The 17737-nt window shown below is 48.7% G+C and overlaps 1 protein-coding gene across 4 annotated transcripts in view; it reads left to right on the top strand.

The window, feature by feature from the left end:
- Nucleotides 1-17646, top strand: part of AK2 (adenylate kinase 2) — a 24931-nt gene extending 7285 nt beyond the window's left edge. For 2 of the 4 annotated variants that reach the window (XM_040619210.1, XM_008694448.2), the window contains exons 2-6: nucleotides 5389-5514; nucleotides 8233-8343; nucleotides 8473-8567; nucleotides 13358-13430; nucleotides 14621-14981. In XM_040619210.1, coding sequence (XP_040475144.1) covers nucleotides 5389-5514; nucleotides 8233-8343; nucleotides 8473-8567; nucleotides 13358-13430; nucleotides 14621-14842 — 627 coding nt within the window. In that variant the 3' untranslated portion in view covers nucleotides 14843-14981. Of the gene's footprint in view, nucleotides 1-5388; nucleotides 5515-8232; nucleotides 8344-8472; nucleotides 8568-13357; nucleotides 13431-14620; nucleotides 14982-16755 lie in introns of those variants that run through there. The other 2 variants (XM_008694449.2, XM_040619211.1) reach the window with 2 other exon arrangements.
- The last annotated feature ends 91 nt before the right edge of the window (nucleotides 17647-17737 follow it).

Genomic DNA, 17737 nt, shown 5'->3' with positions numbered 1-17737 from the left:
CCTGAGATCATGACCTGGGCCGAAATCAAGAGTCAGACACTAAACTGGGGCGCCTGGGTGGCTCAGTTATTAAGCGTCTGTCTTCGGCTCAGGGTGTGGTCCCAGGGTCCTGGAATCGAGCCCCGCATCAGGCTCCTCTGCTGGGAGCCTGCTTCTTCCTCTCCCACTCCCCCTGCTTGTGTTCCCTCTCTTGCTGGCTGTCTTTCTCTCTGTCAGATAAATAAATAAAATCTTAAAAAAAAAAAAAAAAAAAAAAAAAACCAGACACTAAACTGACTGGGCCACCCAGGTGCCCTGAGTTTGAATACAAAAGAAGACTGGTCCCCATGTACCCAGTAGCCAGCCCCACCAACCATCAGCTGGTGGCCATTGCTTCCCCATCCACTCTCCCTTCACATTATTTTAAAGCAGCTCCCAGATAGCATGACCGGGGTGTGTTTCCTGTTTTCTCTGCCAGCCCTTTTCACAGTTCGTTCCATGTGTCCAACTTACACCAGTTCTTCATTTCGCAGGTCAGTCTCCATCAGCTTTGTCAGTGCAGCGACACGACACCTCTGTGAGACCCATACTTTTACTTCCCTCTTTACAGTTAGAGAAACTGAAGTTCAAAGGGCCTGTTCTCTAGTTTTCATAGCAAGTAACTGGCAGATCCTCCGTCTGAATGGCTCCAAGCCCCTGCTCTTTCTGTTGCTGCCTCCTACCCTGGGTTAGATTTTTCTCCTACCCTATGCATGTTGTATTTGATAGTTTTGGTGTCAGAGATGCAGAGAGCAGTCCTTGCCCTCAAGAGGATACAATCTAACAAAATAGTCACCCCCTTTGCTCAGTTATCCCTTGTCAGAGATTTCACATGTGTCATCTGAACCCTGCAACCCTAGGAGGTAGGTCCTGTCCTTATCCATGCCTTTTTACTGATAAACTGAGGCCCAGAAGCTGTATCTTGCCCCAGGGTATACGTAAAGAAGTAGCAAAGGTAGGATTTGAACTCATGACTGATTCCTGAGCAGAGTCGCCATCTTACACTATTGATACTAGTCTAGGTGTGGAGGGGGAAATGAATACGCACGCATACAGTGCGTACCAGGGCGGAGTACCACGTGGGAAGTGTAAGGCGAGTGACTCTGACAAATGCTAGGGTAGTTCAGGGTTAGAACAAGAACTATAATTTGTCAAGAGTATTCCATTCTTCCCCCTACCCAGCCAGTAATGTCGGTAATATTATCCCCAATTTATAGATGAGAAAATAGTCTCAAAGAATCACTGGCCTAAGGTTACGTGGTTAAGATAGAATTGATACTCAAACACAGGTTTCTGTGCTTTTTAAAAAGCTTTTTATTGAGGTATAATATACACGGAGAAAGGTACAAATATCATAAGTGAGCAGCTTGATGAATTTTCACAACGTGCATTTTCACAATTACACTTACGTAGCTTACATCCATATCAAGAAACAGAATGTTGCCAGCATGGTGAAGTCCTCCTTGTGCTCCCTTCTGGACACACACACACACACACACACCCTTTTCCCAAGGACAGCCACTAAGGCTCTGTGGGTTATTGTTGTTTTTTTTAATGAGGCCTATAATATGGATAAGAGCTAGGGCTTGCCAGCTCTGCTGTTACTAGCTACCTGATCTTGGGCAATTTAGCCTCTGAATTTCATTTATAAAATGCAGATAAAAATAGTTCCTACCTCATGGGCTTATTGTATATCGTGCCTACTAAATACAGTAAAACAGTGCACGGAAAAATCGCTTGGCGTGTTGCAGACACTCAAAAGTTAGCTGATGTTGATGAGTCCTTATCAGCAGAAGAAGGGATAGTTGGGAGTATCTGGGGAGAGAGATGCTCAGAATTTGCCTACAGGGAGGGGCAGAAGGGAGAGGAGCCAAGGTCCTCAGAGATGCTTATGTTATGTATTTGGGAATCGCATAGAGCCGCTGTTCGCAGCGGTGCAAGGCATACAGCTAGGGGACCTGTGGAGGTAAATTTGAAGAGCTTGGGACGTGTAGGAAGTTTATTGTGGAGGACACTGAGTGCCAGACTCAGATATTTGGACTTCTCCCCTATTGCACTAAGGAGACATGGAAGGCTTCTGAGTGTGTGTGTGTTGGGGAGCGGCGCGGGGAGCATGCCCAACATTATTTTAGGAGATGATTCCAGATGCGTATTCAGGAGCATGGGACGTGGGAGTGGGAAAGACTGGAGGCAGAGAGAGAATTTCAAGGTGAGAAAACACGTGAGTTTAAGATTAAATCAGACCTCAACAACTAATAGTTTCCCTTTATTTCCCTAAATGCCAGGCACTATGCCTAATGCTTTTACATAAATAATTTTATCCAAATCCCCATAACGGCTCTGAAAGTAGACATTATTATCTGTACTCCAGGGATGAAGACACTGAGGCCTTAAGAAGTCTGCATAACTTGTTCAGGGGGGCTCAGTGCGTAAGTTGTAGGTCCCAGTTTCCAACCCAGATCCATACCACCAAAAACCCCATCTTGTGCCACCGCCCCAGGGCTTCACAAACTGCTTCAGAATCCCAGAGTGCTGCCTGAGAACCGCTCAGGCATAAACCTTAAGAGCGAGCCCGGCTTTGTATTTTTGGCTCGTGCCCCAGATGATGGTGATAATACACCGAAGACCGAAAACATTAAACCCACCATGCTACCTCTCCGGCGGTTTTAGCCATTCTTACCCGTGCCCCCCAAAAGCCCACCCCTTCCTCCACAGGGTTGTCGCAGAGGTGATGAGCCTGTTTCCCAGTCCATGGCCAGTGACACACAAGTGGCTCAGGGCCTCGGCAGCAAGAGTGGGGTCCAGGGGCTAAGAGCACAGCCAGGCCTGCAAGCTTGTTAAAAATGCAGATGCTCAGGCCCCACCCATTGGAATCAGAATCCGCATTTTAGCAGCACCCCCGGGTGATGTGGAGTAGAGGCAGTGCTCTAAAGCATAGGCTTGAAGTGTGAGGGGAATATAATAAAGTTATTTCATCTGGCTGCTTCTGTAGTTTGCAAATAAAGAGTAATGCAAAAAGAGTAACGCAAAAAAAAAAAAAGACACGGAGGGAGGTCTTTTATTAAAGGCCTACTGTGTGTCTTCATGCTTTGGGTACGTATTTCACTTTATCCTCACAACAGCCCGATGAAGTAGGCATCCCCATTTGACTGGTGAGGAAACAGATGCCGAGAAGTGGAGTAACTGGCCCAAGGTCACACAGCTGTTGAGTGCCTTAGCCAGGATTCCTGTGTAAACCTGACTTCAGATGAAGGAATTATCATTCTGCCTTGCCATGTCTTCCCTAGTGGAATGTTCTTCCACACAGCTGTCGAGTCCCATCAGCCGGAACAGCAATAAGAATCCTGCAGTTTGGGGGCGCCTGGGTGGCTCAGTCGTTAAGCGCCTGCCTTCAGCTCAGGGCGTGATCCCAGTGTTCTGGGATCGAGCCCCACATCAGGCTCCTCTGCTGGGAGCCTGCTTCTTCCTCTCCCACTCCCCCTGCTTGTCTCTCTCACTGGCTGTCTCTGTGTCAAATAAATAAGATAAAATCTTAAAAAAAAAAAAGAATACTTATAAAAAAAAAAAAAAGAATCCTGCAGTTTGGGGGGTGGTAAAAACAGACCAGTTAGGTTCTGTGGTAACAGCTCAACTCTGGCATTTTGGTCAGCCTTCCGCCTTGAACAAGCCTGATCTCCAAAATTTTCACCCAAGTTAACTTCAGCACCAAGGAGAAAGATTGGCAGAAAAGCTCAGTTCGCTGGGTGTGCGGCCACCATGCCAGCCCGGAGAACCAGAAGGGTTTCCACTGCCAGAGGATCCTGACCGTCATTGGTTTCCAAAGTGCGGTTTTTAATGCCTTGTTCGCCTGGATTCCATTTTGAAGTCATGTACATGAAGTCATGTCTTTCCTTGAACTGAGTCAGTCCACGAATCACAAACTAGAATTTGCTATACTGAGCCCCATCTATTTCCCTTTTCTGTGTGCAACTAAGAAAACTCTCAATGCACTGGTTTGAATAAGAATCCAGCCCTCCTTATTTTATAAAACAATTGAACCAGAACCCTAAGTACTAAGCTTCTTGAACTGATTCTATTCCTTGTGAATTCTGCGGGGGGTTTGCCACTACAAAACCAATGTTGGACCGTCCAGAGTTTCTTCCTGTTCTAGTCTTTATTCTGCTGTGTTGTCCGCCAAACTAGGAGCCCGTAGAGGCCAGGGTCCGTGTCTTTTGTTTTTCTGGCTCCCAGCAGGGTTCTAGGAAGAGGCATCAGTGTGTTCTTTCTGTATGAATGAACAGGGAATTAGGGCAGGAGTCACAGTACCAGCCGACGTTCAGTGTTCTGTGCCTGTCCCTGGTACGTATGTCGAACGCCGTTTGATCCCATCAACCCAGTGATGGAGGTCCTGCTACTGCTTCCATGTGACGTAAGGAAATTTGACACGTAGTAAGGTGATATAATTTTTCTCAAGTCACCTATCTAGCGATTGTTGGTGTCTGAAACCCAGGAATTCTGACTCTGAAGCCCATGCTCTTAACCAAAAGGCTCTACTGCCTCCTGAAACTGCTACGTAAGTAAATACTGCTAGCCAGATGCTCTTTCTGTGTATCCTGTCTGATCCTCAGAGCTACTTTCGGAGACGGAGCCTTTTTGCCTTCGCTTTAAACGGACCAGGAAACTGAGCCTCTGAGAGGAAAGGGGAAGAACCAGTTGCGCCTGGGGGAAACGCACGTTCCTCCCCTGGCCGCAGCTGCCTCCCAGGCCCGTGACCACTGTACTTGACAGCGGCACATTCATTCCTTTGGCAAATATTCGTTCAGCACATCCTGTGCCAGGCCTTGTGCTGAGTGCTTTATATCCATGAGCTCATTTCAACGTCACGGCAGCCGGGGCGCCTGGAGGGCTCAGCCGGGCCAGCGTGCAACTCTCGATCTCGGGGTCGTAAGTTTGAGCCCTGCGTTGGGTGTAGAGATTGCCTCAAAATAAAATCTTTAAATAAATAAATAAATAGATAAGCTTCGCAGCAACCACATGAGGTACTGATACTGCTGTTTTGATTCTTCCCATTTATGAACTGAGGCTTTTGTGTCACTGTGTGTGTCTAGTGGAAGTCGCGAGAATAGCTAATACTTGTGACCCCTTCCTGGGTGCTAGGTGCAGCTTTCGGTGCTTTACAGGTATTATGTCATAGAATTCGTACTATCACCATATAATCGTTCTACGTTAGAATATAGCATCGGGTACTTTTATTCCCATTACGGGTAAGGAAATCGTCATTTGCCAGAGTTCACACAGCCAGTGAGTGATGGGGCCAGGTACACACCCGGGCAGCCTGATGCAGGGCCTGCCGTGTTAACTCTATCTTGGTTTTCATCTTCCCCTCCACAGGCACCCAAATTGGCCGAAAACTTCTGCGTCTGCCATTTGGCCACCGGGGACATGCTGAGGGCCATGGTGGCGTCTGGCTCAGAACTGGGGAAAAAGCTGAAGGCCACTATGGATGCCGGGAAACTGGTAGGTTTGGTGGTCCCGGTGAGTGAGGCTATTCCTGAGTCTCGATCTGCCCTGCCTCATTTGGGGGCCACCAGCCGCGTGGAACCGTGGAAATTAATTTAGATTTAACTGAATCGAAAATTCAGCTGCTCCATCTCACTTGCCGCCTTTCAGGGGTTTGTCAGCCAGCACAGGTTTAGAACATGTCCGTCATTGTAGAAGGTTCTGTCGGACAGCCCTATGCTGCGGGGTGTTCTGACAAACACACTACATGAACTTCCAGAGTAGCGGGTTACGCGGTGTATTGTGAATGCGTGGCGTTTATGTTATTCACGGTATTCTTTTTTAAAAAAATACATTTTAGGGGCGCCTGGGTGGCACAGCGGTTAAGCGTCTGCCTTCGGCTCAGGGCGTGATCCGGCGATCCGGGATCGAGCCCCACATCAGGCTCTTCCGCTATGAGCCTGCTTCTTCCTCTCCCACTCCCCCTGCTTGTGTTCCCTCTCTCGCTGGCTGTCTCTATCTCTGTCGAATAAATAAATAAAATCTTTAAAAAAAAATACATTTTATTTTTATTGTAAGTAGGCTCTACACCCAATGTGGAGCTTGAACTCGCAACCCTGAGATTAAGGGTCGCGTGCTCTACCGACTAAGCCAGCCAGGTGCCCCTGTTTACGGTCTTCTTGAGGTTCCTGTGTGCTGATGCATTTTGTAATATGCCCAGTGTTTAGAGCCAAAAATGAAACTGCCATCCCTAGGCCAGACTCAAGGGTGCTATCCAAGAAAGGATGCAGGAAACCACAGGGTTTTAACTCTATTTTTGGGGCTCTGTGTTCTGTGTCTCTAACAGCGGAGTTGCTTGGTGATTGACGAAAGTAATTCCTCCTATTTGGGGGATATAATAGCATTTTCTTACGTTTTTAGTCCAGTTGCTCTAATTGGACGATTACAATCTGTTATTTACTAAATCTTCTTTGATAAGTGCCAGAGCTTAGTTGTAACTGAGTTATTCTGGGACTTGGCCTCTGGGAATCACCTTCAGGCATTTTAATAAACTGGAACACCAAGAAAACATTTTAATTAAACTACAAAAAGAATGATTATAGTATAGAATGCTCATGAGCAGGGGCGCCTGGGTGGCATAGCGGTTGGGCATCTGCCTTCAGCTCAGGGCGTGATCCCAGCGTTATGGGATCGAGCCCCATATCAGGCTCCTCTGCTGTGAGCCTGCTTCTTCCTCTCCCACTCCCCCTGCTTGTGTTCCCTCTCTCGCTGGCTGTCTCTTTCTCTGTCGAATAAATAAATAAAATCTTTAACAAAAAAAAAATTGAAAAAAAAGCTCACGAGCAAGAAGATACACCGTGTTATAAGTACTTACAGAGCTACGGACCGTTTGCTTCCTTAACATTTTCCCTGGTTTAAGATCTTATCTATTTATTTGAGAGAGGGAGAGCTAGAGAGGGAGAAGCAGACTCCCTTCTGAGCAGGGAGCCCGATAATGCGGGACTTGATCCCAGGACCTGAGCCAAAGGCAGACACTTAACCGACTAAGCTACCCAGGTGCCCCGCATTTCCCTATTTTAAGTTCATACATGAAAATGATCAGCTTTACCATTTAGGAGAAAGGGGAGGAGAAAAAGTTGTATTTTTCATCTGGGAATCACCTTCAGAAACCATTTGGTACTTAGCCCTCTGTCTTCTCATATCTTAGAATGTTGGTTGGGGAAGGAGCTAGGCTTTGCCTTTATCCCCAAGTTACCTCCCGGCAGGCTTTGAAATCCCGTAGCTGTATCCGGGGTACCAACTGCCCGCCCACGTGCCCCTTTACCTCTAGCTTTCCCTTTATGTTTGTGAGACCTTGAGCTAAGCCAGAAAGCTAGATATTTTGGACTTTGGGTCTTGGCAGAAGATCTTGTACTGAGAAAAAAATTGGGATATGGCCATGAGATTGCTTATCTCCAGCCTTCACTTTGTCACAGGGCTCGTACTTTGTCCCCAAGTTCACAGCCGGTGGCAGGAGATAAGAGCGTTAGCAGCCTTGCTGTCATACTGGTAGGGAACTTCTCTTTCTATGAAAGCTCAGGAGGAAAACTGGTTTTCGGAAACTGGGAGGGGTCCTCATTGGGGCTTTTAGAGAGACTAAGAGGTGTATTGGGCTGGCACCTCAGTGCCTTGGTTCTGACCCAGTTTTGCCAGTTCAGTGACCTTCTCTGTTACTTCATGTCCAGGATGGCCAGGACCACTTTACTGTTCGCCTAAACAGAATTGTTTACGGAAAACAATTGGGAAAGTTGGTACCATTCTCCCACGGAGCCCTCCTCAGTGATCTCTCAGCCAGAAGCCCTCACCTTTCTTGTGCCTTGAGGACAGCTGCTTGCTGATGAGCAGTTATCTGATGGAAAGGACCCTGACTAATGGCTGGAGAGGGCCTCAGGACCTAAGACACGAAAGCCTCCTGTCCAGGTGGCAGGCAGTGGGATCCTCTTCCCTCACCCAGATTGTTGGGGTCTCAAGGGAAGAGGACGCATATGTGGCAACCACGAAAATCATGAAACCGAATTTTCTTTGGAATGTGGAGCCACTCCACATTTGCTCTGATTTTTTTTGCTTCTTTGGGATCAAGAAAACATGCTGTTTAGTAATCAGGTTATACAGATGCCAACTTGTGGCCCTGGAGTTGGGCTCACGTCACCTAATTAACAGATTTAAACCCAAGGCTGTCTTGTTCTTAACTTCCAGGTGAGCGATGAAATGGTCGTGGAGCTCATTGAGAAGAATTTGGAGACCCCTCGATGCAAAAATGGTTTTCTTCTAGATGGCTTCCCTCGGACCGTGAGGCAGGCAGAAATGGTGGGTGCCTTGCATTTGTGTCACTGATGCATGAAAACGAACTCTTGGCCCTTTATCTCGTAATTCCTTTGAGAGAGATGGCCCCGCTCAAGCTCTGGTGGCTTAGCTGGGCCATATACTTTCTTGCAGCTCGACGACCTCATGGAGAAGAGGAAAGAGAAGCTTGACTCTGTGATTGAGTTCAGCATCCCAGACTCTTTGCTGATCCGAAGAATCACAGGAAGGTATTTGTCCTCTGAAGGTCCCTCCTGGTCCTGCCTCCTCCGAGCGTTATCAGACCAGCAGAGTTGCTTTTGCCCAATCTCACCAGGCCGCGTAGTGCCATTTTACCACGGGTTGGTCTTGTTTGGTGACATCCACTGAAGTGGTGACATGGGACGGGGATATGTGGAAAGAAGAGCGAGGGATTTGAAGTCAGACAGCATCTCAGACCTGTCACCGTTTAACCGTGACCCTAGGCAAGTTTCTTAAGCTCTCCAAGGCTGGTTCCACCTGTGTAGAGTGGGGTTAATAAGACCTGCTTCAAGAAACCGTCGTGCGTTTTGGATACCATGACATGCGTAGTTCCGAGCCTGGCTTACGGTGGGTGCTTCAGAAAGATTCCGTTCCTTACACGGTTATCTCTCTCACAGTGCTCTGAAATCTGGTCTCAGTTGGAAGTCGCCATACCTTGCTGTCGGTTTGGTAGTGTGAAAATAATACGACCACCTACACAAAGTTTAGAAAACGGAGGAAGATTTTGCTCATGGTACAGCCACCTCAGCCAGACCCACTATTGCTTTGTTGCAAGTTTCGTCTTCAAGTCCTTGTTCTGGGGCGCCTAGGTGGCTCAGTCCATTAAGTGTCCAACTCGGTCTTGGCTCATGTGATCTCAGAGTCGTGAGATGGAGCCTCGTGACTGGCTCCGCGCTCGGCACGGAGTCCGCTTCGGATCCTCTCTCTCTCTTCCTCTGCCCACCCCCTCACTTTTTCTTTCCCTTGCTCTCTCACTCTCTCTCTAAAATAAATAGAAAAATATTTGAAAATAAATAAATAAAGTACTTGTTTCTTGGAGCGCCAGGCTGACTCAGGCAGTGGAGCGTGCAGTTCTTGATCTCAGGGCTGTAGGTTGGAGGCCCGTGTTGGGTGTAGAGTTTACTTAAAACAATAAATAAATAAAATCTTTAAAGTACTTGTTTCTCTGTAGTAGTCCCCATTGAACACAAACATGCTTCTGTTTCTGAACAAGTTTGCTCTGAAAGGTCCACTGCTTTAGGCTACAATTTCCTCTACCCTGTTTCACTGTCCACTCCGCCATCTGCTTTGTGCCTTCCAGAAATACGTGGGAAGCTCTCAGCCTCTAATAGACCCTCCTCCCATTCTCATCTTTATTGTGGGTTATGGCTTTTATATCCCTTAGTCATTTTAATGGAGTCTCAGGAAGGTGGTCAGCCTACCGTCTTGAACCAGACATCCACGACCATTATTTTTATTTGCTACTTGGTATTTCACAGTAGACGAGCCATCATGTACTTACTTGTCCCCTTATTGCAGTGCAGTTGTGTTTTTTTATAGTTGTCCGCTGTGAATTTGATGCTGTGACCATCACAGTACATGTAAACTTTTGGATTTAATTAGAGGGGAGATTGTTTTTTTGTTGTAAATTTTATTAAGTTGATTTCCTGGTGAGGTTGCGCTTTTTTCCCGTGGGTCTGCCGTCCGTATCTTCGGGGGGGAGGTAGCCACGTAAACAGACAGCGGGGTGAGTGTCACAGGTGTTTTCCTGAGAAGCTACATGAGATACAGTGGGGTTCACCTTATATTAATTTTTTGTTCAGATGTCCAGGTTTCATCTTTCCAGCTAGTCCATAGGAACCTTCAATGCAGGAACTTTTGTATTTCCGCGTCCCCACTGGCAGAGTAGACAGACAAAGTAGAGGCAGGCCAAGAAGTGGTAAGGTTGACGGGGAGGCACATCACCAGGGCTGGGGTCCCTGATGTACAAAGCAGATGTTAACAGTACTAGTTGACCGTGGGGGCCTTTGCATCGATCGGCCCATGTTCCTGAGTGCCTGTTCTGTGTGCAGCACCGTATAGACTAGACTCGGGAAGGGGGCCAGGAGAAGGTACAAAAGAACGATATGCCCATCTCTGACCTCAGAGAGTCTACAAGCCATACAAGAAACCTGGGTGGTTAGCACAGTGGGTAGTCCTAAGAAGCGAGCCTGGGAGCAGGAAGGGAAGGCTACCTAGGAGAGGTGCGATGTCAAACATGGCCTTCCTGGATGGAGAGGATTTCGGTGAGGCTCTCCAGGAAGGGAGTAGAGGCGGGAACGAGTATGGGTTAGGGGAGGGCCTCTAGCTGGGGCTGGTGGCAGAATGTCCAGAGTTGGAGGAGTGATCCGGGTGGTAGAACAAGTGCTGTTGGGAGGGTTGGATGGGAGCTCGACTGGGGAAGGGTTGCCAAGGTGAAGAGGGTAGACGGATCAGGAGTCATGGGATGTTCTTAAGCCATGAGGTGTTATGGCAGAAACAGCATTCTAAGAACGTTAGTTTGGCCCTGGCGTACAGGCTAACTTGGGGGGAAGGCGAGATGGACAAGAACCCACCTAGGAGGCTGTTGGTGATCCCCATGTGGGGTTGTGGAGGCTTTTAACTGCGGTTGGCTGGTGGGGACCAGAGAGATTCTGAAGGGCAAACTACAAGACTGTTGTAGAGGACGAAGAAGACTCAGTCTCTGGGTTTGGGAGTGAGGGGTGTGGCGTGACCCCCTCCCTCACAGAGGAGGAAACAGGACACGCCAAACTGGTAAAGTTGTCTTTGTCAAGTTCCCTCTATGGATCAGTGGCAGAACTAGCACCAAAAGCCCGTTTTCTGCCTCCTGGTCCACTGCAGTGATGGTTGGAAGAAAAAGAGGCAGGAACAAGTTGGTTTAATATGGATCTTATTTAAATCTGACATGATAAAACCCCACTGTAAATATCTTTTTGATTAGCTCTGACCTCACTTCTGACAATATTAGGGTCACTTGTATGTATGGTTTGGTGGTTAGTGGTTTTAACTTTTTCAGTGTTGGCTCTCTGATACCCTAATTATCCTACCAGTTGGCTGTCCTGGTGTCACAAGCCGTCCCCACTTTGCAGATGAGAAAGCAGGCACCTGAAGTGTCATACTCAAGACGGCAGTGGCTCTAGAACCCCAGCCTTGATTCCTCCCCATCACGACCTCCACACTAGGTCAGGCTCAGTGGCTCTTAGAGCTATTTTGGTTGGTGCTGAGACCAGTCCCACTTTGAAAACTTGGATCTTGGACTTTCATTTCCCTTCTAGTGAATGAGCCTGGCATTCCTCTTAAAATGAAGTCCGTGAGCGGGGAAGGAGCAGTGTGTCGTATGTCACCGGAGGGCTGAGGGAATCGCAGTAAGCGAGAGATGTAGGGATGTGGAAAGGAAAAAGTCGTGTCTGCTGCAGCCTGGCTGCCGCGGGCCTTGTGCTCTCCAGAAAGTGAAGAATCATGGTCCACGTCTCATGCTCGCAGCCCTTCACAGAGGGAAAGCTGTAGCCGAGCCCAGCAGCCTCTCCCTGGGTCTCCCAGTGGAGGCACCAGAGGAACCTCACCAGCGACTCAACTAAAAGAGGGCCTGACTTCCTGTCACCAGACAACAGGCACAGGCCACTCAGTATAGCTTATTTTACTCAGCCATCCCCTTGCCCCCAGCAATGCTGTAGATGGACCACTTGGCCTCCCAAAAGTGTGCTGTGGGGAGGGGGAGAGGGAAAGAGAGAATCTCAGGCAGACTCCTCACTGAGTGTGGAGACCGACGCGGGGCTCGATCTTACGACCCTGAGATCATGACCTGAGCTGAAACCAAGAGTCCGACGCTCCACCGCCTGAGCCACCCAGGCGCCCTGCCCAGGCTTTGGGAGTCTGACCTGAACTTCCCCCGCTGATGTGCTGAGATACTGATCCCCTCAGCCATCAGAGCAGTGGGGTAGGCCTGGGTTATTCCGGAGGGGAGCACACCAGTACTGCATAAATATTTCTGCGTGTGCCAAGAGGTGAAAAACGTTGGGAAGCCCTGGGTTAACAGACCTTCATGAGGAAAGCAGACACCTGTTCAGTAAGAAAGCCTGGGTTGGCACAAACTTGGGAAACCAGACAGGTCCTGGCTGTAGAGCAGGGTTCAGCCTGCCTCCTTCCCTTCTTAGGTTTCTGGGTTCCTGTGGTGTGGCCACTCAGAGTTAGGAGCTCAGGTTTGCAGCTCGGGGGCACGGCGCAGAAGGGGTGCCCGGCTACACTGGCGCCAGCTGAACGCTGAATCCTTGGGCATTTCGTGACTTGGTGCGTAAGTCATTTCTCCTGGTGCCGGTGTCCTATTGCTCAGCCCTCCAATGCTTGGGCTGCATTTTATCCAGGTGGTCGCAGAGGGCTGCTGCCCGGTCTCGTGGCGTTTGCATCTGCAGGACATTTTTCCATCGCACCTTTCTGGGTTTTGTCACTGATCTGGGATAGAAAATAGGGTTGGCTTCTTTGTCCGCTGGCCTCTGTAGCGCATCGTACAAATCTCTGTTAAAGGATCGTCACATTTATTTTAGGTTTTTCCCCACATTTGTCCCTCCCACTAGAGTAAGCACTGCTTGTGATCAGGGATCTTGGCTCGTTGCAGTGTGGCCCCTGGATTCAGTGTAAGGCCTGAATCGGACTAAGCACTTAGTAAACGTTTGTTGGGCGAGTGGGTGAAGAGAATGAATGGCTGTGCGAGACCAGCCCCGAGTTCCTGAATGAGGTACTTAACGCCAGCCTCGGCAGCCAGACACTCATTATCACGTTGTGTCAGAATAGAAAACATACTCCCTCTGGCATAAGCTCTCCTGGAAACCCAGTTATCGTCCCAAGTACAAGACGCCTAAGCTGGGTCTGTGCCTGGTGGACGTCCTCACGTCCAGCTCCTCTGTTGGTGCTTGTCAACTTGGAGACCCCTGGGTGCAGGGACACTTTCAGGCAACCTGACTCCTGTTTGTTTGCTGTCTTCCAGGCTGATTCACCCGCTGAGTGGCCGTTCCTACCACGAGGAGTTCAACCCCCCAAAGGAACCCATGAAAGATGACGTATGTAAACCCAGGACAGGAGATTTCCTTTTCCTGCCTTTCCCTTCCTTCCTTTTTGCTCTTTGTGCTTTCCCTCTTCCTTTTATTCCTACCAATATTATTAACTTGACCATAAGAAATATCACTACCGAGTAAATCACATGGGCTGTGGCTTTTCTGTCTATACAGCGCCTCCCCCAGTGGTTTATGGTTTGACTTTGACGTAGCCACCAGTACCGGCTACTTCACAGTGCCCGGTTTATCCCTGTCTTTGGTCCAAAGAAGCCCCTCTCTGGTAGCACGGTAACCTAAATGATTGACTAGTCTCAGGAGAAGGCTGCTTGGAAGCCCAGAAGCAGAGCCAAGCTGGGAGAACAGGACTGAAGAGAAACGTGTTGACTGGTCCTACTTCGGAAGAATGTCCCCTCTCTCTAGTGACTCTGCTGTGTCCTGCAGAAGCAGACTGTTTGGGCTTGATTAACGTTGCCAAACGCTCATGACAGTCTTCAGTTGCTTGCAGATGTGACAGGGCGGGTCTCGTACACGTTCGCTGTAACGTTTGCTGTAACTAGTCCATTTCGTCTGTTTCAGAACATGTGGGCAGTAGTAAGACTCTCCCGGGTTTGCCTTTGTCACTTCAGACAAGTTCATCAGGTCCTGCAGGTTTCCAGGCCCTCGTGTCAGCTTAGGCACGTTTCCCACAGTTGGGAATTCTGCCATTCAGAGTTCTTTCTCACTTCATTTGCCCCTTTTTAGGACACCGAAGGCCGACACCCCAGTGAAAACACCAAATACGTCGGTGACTAAGGTTCCAGTGGAGAATGCATCTCTGATTTTGATGTATTCTCCTGGTCTCAGGGGCCTCTGTCTTTCTTGCTTCTGCTCTTAGAAGTGTTCATCTCGGAAGGCAAGTAGCCTGAGCAGAAGCTGTGAGAGAAGGGCCTTGCCCGTCTTCCTCCCACAAATCCCCTTCCTCACACTTTGCTGCCTCAGGTTCCCCAGCTCCTCTGGACTGGTTGGTCTGCTCCTGGGACCAACTTCCTGAGAGTAGCAAAGCTCTTTAGAGTTCTTTAGTGGAGGGGATCTAGATTTGTCTCTCTTTCCCTCCGATGGACTTTGGGAGCAGACAACATCGCAAATCTGCATCTGGCATCAGGTAAGGAAACCTTGCTAACAGTCCCAGACTTTCACTGCCCCCTTCCTGTTCTCAGATCACTGGGGAACCCTTGGTCCGCCGATCAGATGATAATGAGAAGGCCTTGAAAATCCGCCTGGAGGCCTACCACATGCAGACCACCCCGCTGGTGGAGTACTACAGGAAACGAGGGATCCACTCTGTCATCGACGCCACCCAGACCCCCGACGTCGTGTTTGCCAGCATCCTAGCGGCCTTCTCCAAAGCCACATGTAAAGACTTGGTTATGTTTATTTAATGTTGGGTCCGAAAAGGAATTTCTTTCTTCCTATCCGTGTTGAGGGAGTGGGTGGGAACTGCAGAGCAGGCAGAGGGGAGCATCCTCAGGCCAGCAAGAGTACCGTTTGATGTACCAATTAAAACACTCGCTTGATGTATCTTTAGCGTGCGTGCAACTCTCATCTCATCTGTGTGTGTGCGTGTGCGCGTTGGTTTAAGTATTTGTACGCTCTTCCTTCTTTCTGAGCTACAGGCAAGGTTGCTTTACCAGCTGTTTACTTCTTTAGCCATACTCTTGATTTTTGTTTATTTTTACCAAGATAATCTAACTCAGGTATCTGCCGGGCACCGCAGTTCTGGAACCTCATGGTATTTAGTCCATCTCCCGCAGCTGAGTCGAAGTCCAGGATCACAGAGAGTCAGGCGGGGCCAGAGTTCCCGGCGGCAGATTGTTGGCAGGGGATTCCGCTTGTTTTCTGCCCCACAATGAAAAGCCACATGAGTCAGTGTGTGGATGGAGATCATTCGTTTTTTTCCGAAGTGGAAAGGAAAAGGCATTTACCATAGGAAGGTATCACCATCGAAAGATCCAGGCTGAGTTGGAATATTTCTGTGATCTGCATCACAGTGTATAAAGCAGGGATCATTGGGGACCCGTGTGTGAAAACTGAATTGTTGCCCAAGAATTAAACCCAAGTAGACGGTACTTTTGAATTCAGGCTGTCTTCTGAGCATCCGGGCTGGGCACCTGAGAGCAGCCAGTCCACTTGCCAAAAAGACCAGGATAGGTTTGTTTATTTTCATTTTTAATGTTTGCCTCAGTTTCCAAGTATGAACAAAACAGCGATTTGGAGGTGATCTATTCTTGGCCTCATCTTCATTAGCGTTTACTCAAACCCAGTCTCTCCAGGATATGAAACCCCAATCAGATGTGTCTCTTTTCATCTCAGACTCTCTCCACAGACTCCCCAAGAAAAGATCAGCCAAACTAAGATCACCTATGACAGTAACCAGCTTTTATTCCTAACTTCAGCTCCCCAACTATTAAGTGTTTCCTGAGGTCCATGCTGTGCCATTTGACTTGTGGCAAACAGATGAATTAATAGACTGTTGGGAGAGGCCACAAAACAGTGGCCTCTGGAAAAGCCATTGGAAAACCAGTGGCAGGCCCAGTAAATAATGCCGCCTCCCCCACCATAATCTGCTGACTTGGTACAGTGGGCTCTAGAGTCCCGGTCCCCATCTGACCTGAGTCTTCTGTCTGTGGAACTCTCAGAGGGCCTGTCCCCTGTCCACCTGGAAGCTGGGCACGGGTACGTGACCATTTGCTTCCCTTTGGTCTGATTCAAGTGAGTGTCTGCTAGCTCTGCTCTGCCTTGCTTCCCTGCCTGTAAACTAACTCCGCCCATTCTAAACAGAAACCAAGTCTGGCTTGGGGCATTTCTGGGAAGCACATGACTTCAAGGAAGAGGAGTGAAACCAAAACTATGAGCTGTGTCTGCTGGGGTCTGGAGCCCTTCTCTGGGGGAGGGAGGCCTCACAGATCCCGGAGTCGACTCCCCTTTCACAGGGGACAGTGGCAGGCACTTGGCCTCAAGGTGGCGGACCTTGAACGTTTGCTAATTGAATGTGTGTGACCCTTGTTCCAGTATTTGTCACCCATCCATATACATTCACGTGTGCATATTTGGGCTGCTGGTGAACCTAGAACATGCGGAATGCATATGCCTTTTTGGGGGTGGTCAGGATTTAGATTTTTGCTTCGTTTAATTACACAGCCTTAACCTCAGCAGGCATGAGAGCTTTCTCCGGACAGAGAAATGTCCAGTGTCTGATGCATTTGGTTGCTGGGGCATGCATGCCAGCCTTCCCTGATATTTACTTGGTTTTTAAAAACCCATTTTGTTCTCTCTTGTTTCCTCTCTATTTCAGCCTAGTAACAGAAGGCCAGGCGAGACTGCACCACTGTTCATCACCCCGCGGCGTGATCCCTGCTCTTAGGTGCTGGGCAGAGGGGAGGGGTGGTCAGGGTGAGGATGGAGAGGGAGGAATGGTGAGGGCCCAAAAGGAGTCATGAAGAGCAGCAATGTGATAGTGAAGCCACCTCTTTCACACGTCATGGAAGAGTCTGAAAAAGTACGGAGGAAGGGGGAAATTAATTAAAAAAAACTGATTAGAGGTTATAAATAGCAATAGGGAGGTGCAGTATTGTTTCTAAGGAATCCAGGTTTCATTTACTGTGGATTGGTGACAATATTTTATAAAGCCAAATGCCCTAAGACCTCAGTTTTTATCTCAGAGCCTCATGGGTTGCCAGCCTGCGAATGCAGGAAGTCAAAACTGTTGTCCTGTCTTTCCGAAAGCTTGGAACAGGGGGGGGTTTGACTCCTGGCCCTGGTTCCCCCAGCCATGAGATCAAAAGAACATCTCCACGTTGGAAAGAGATGGGGGGCCGTGTTCATGGGGTTGGTGGCTCAGCCAATCAAGTTTACTGGAGTGGGGAAGACGGGGCTGGTCTCCTTTCCTTAACGACACACCGCTTGCGTACCAGTCCACCCGTTCTCGTGGGTCAGCTCCCAGCAGCCACCCAGCATCCCTGCGCTCTTGCCGTCTTGCATCCACAATGTGGGAAGGGACCCTTGTTAATAAATGAGCAAGTGTCCTAAGCAACATCATCCAAAGATTGTCCCTTCCATCCTCAAATCCTGTGACTGGGATCACTCGTCAGCACTGTGATGTATTATTTTCAATGAGGTGCCTTTCTTAACTGACCAAATGCTGCCTTGTTTGGCCCCTAAATCAATAAAGTATGTTAAAAATTTGTATCCCCTGTTGTGGCATTTTTTTGAGGGCATCTGGGCTAGAAAAAAAATGGCATTGAATTCTGAAACTGGCTTGGAAGCCCCTTCTTGTC

This window comes from Ursus maritimus, unplaced genomic scaffold, assembly GCF_017311325.1.
Source record: "Ursus maritimus isolate PB19 unplaced genomic scaffold, ASM1731132v1 scaffold_32, whole genome shotgun sequence".
Classification (NCBI taxonomy): domain Eukaryota; kingdom Metazoa; phylum Chordata; class Mammalia; order Carnivora; family Ursidae; genus Ursus; species Ursus maritimus.
This window is presented reverse-complemented; position numbering and strand designations above follow the sequence as displayed.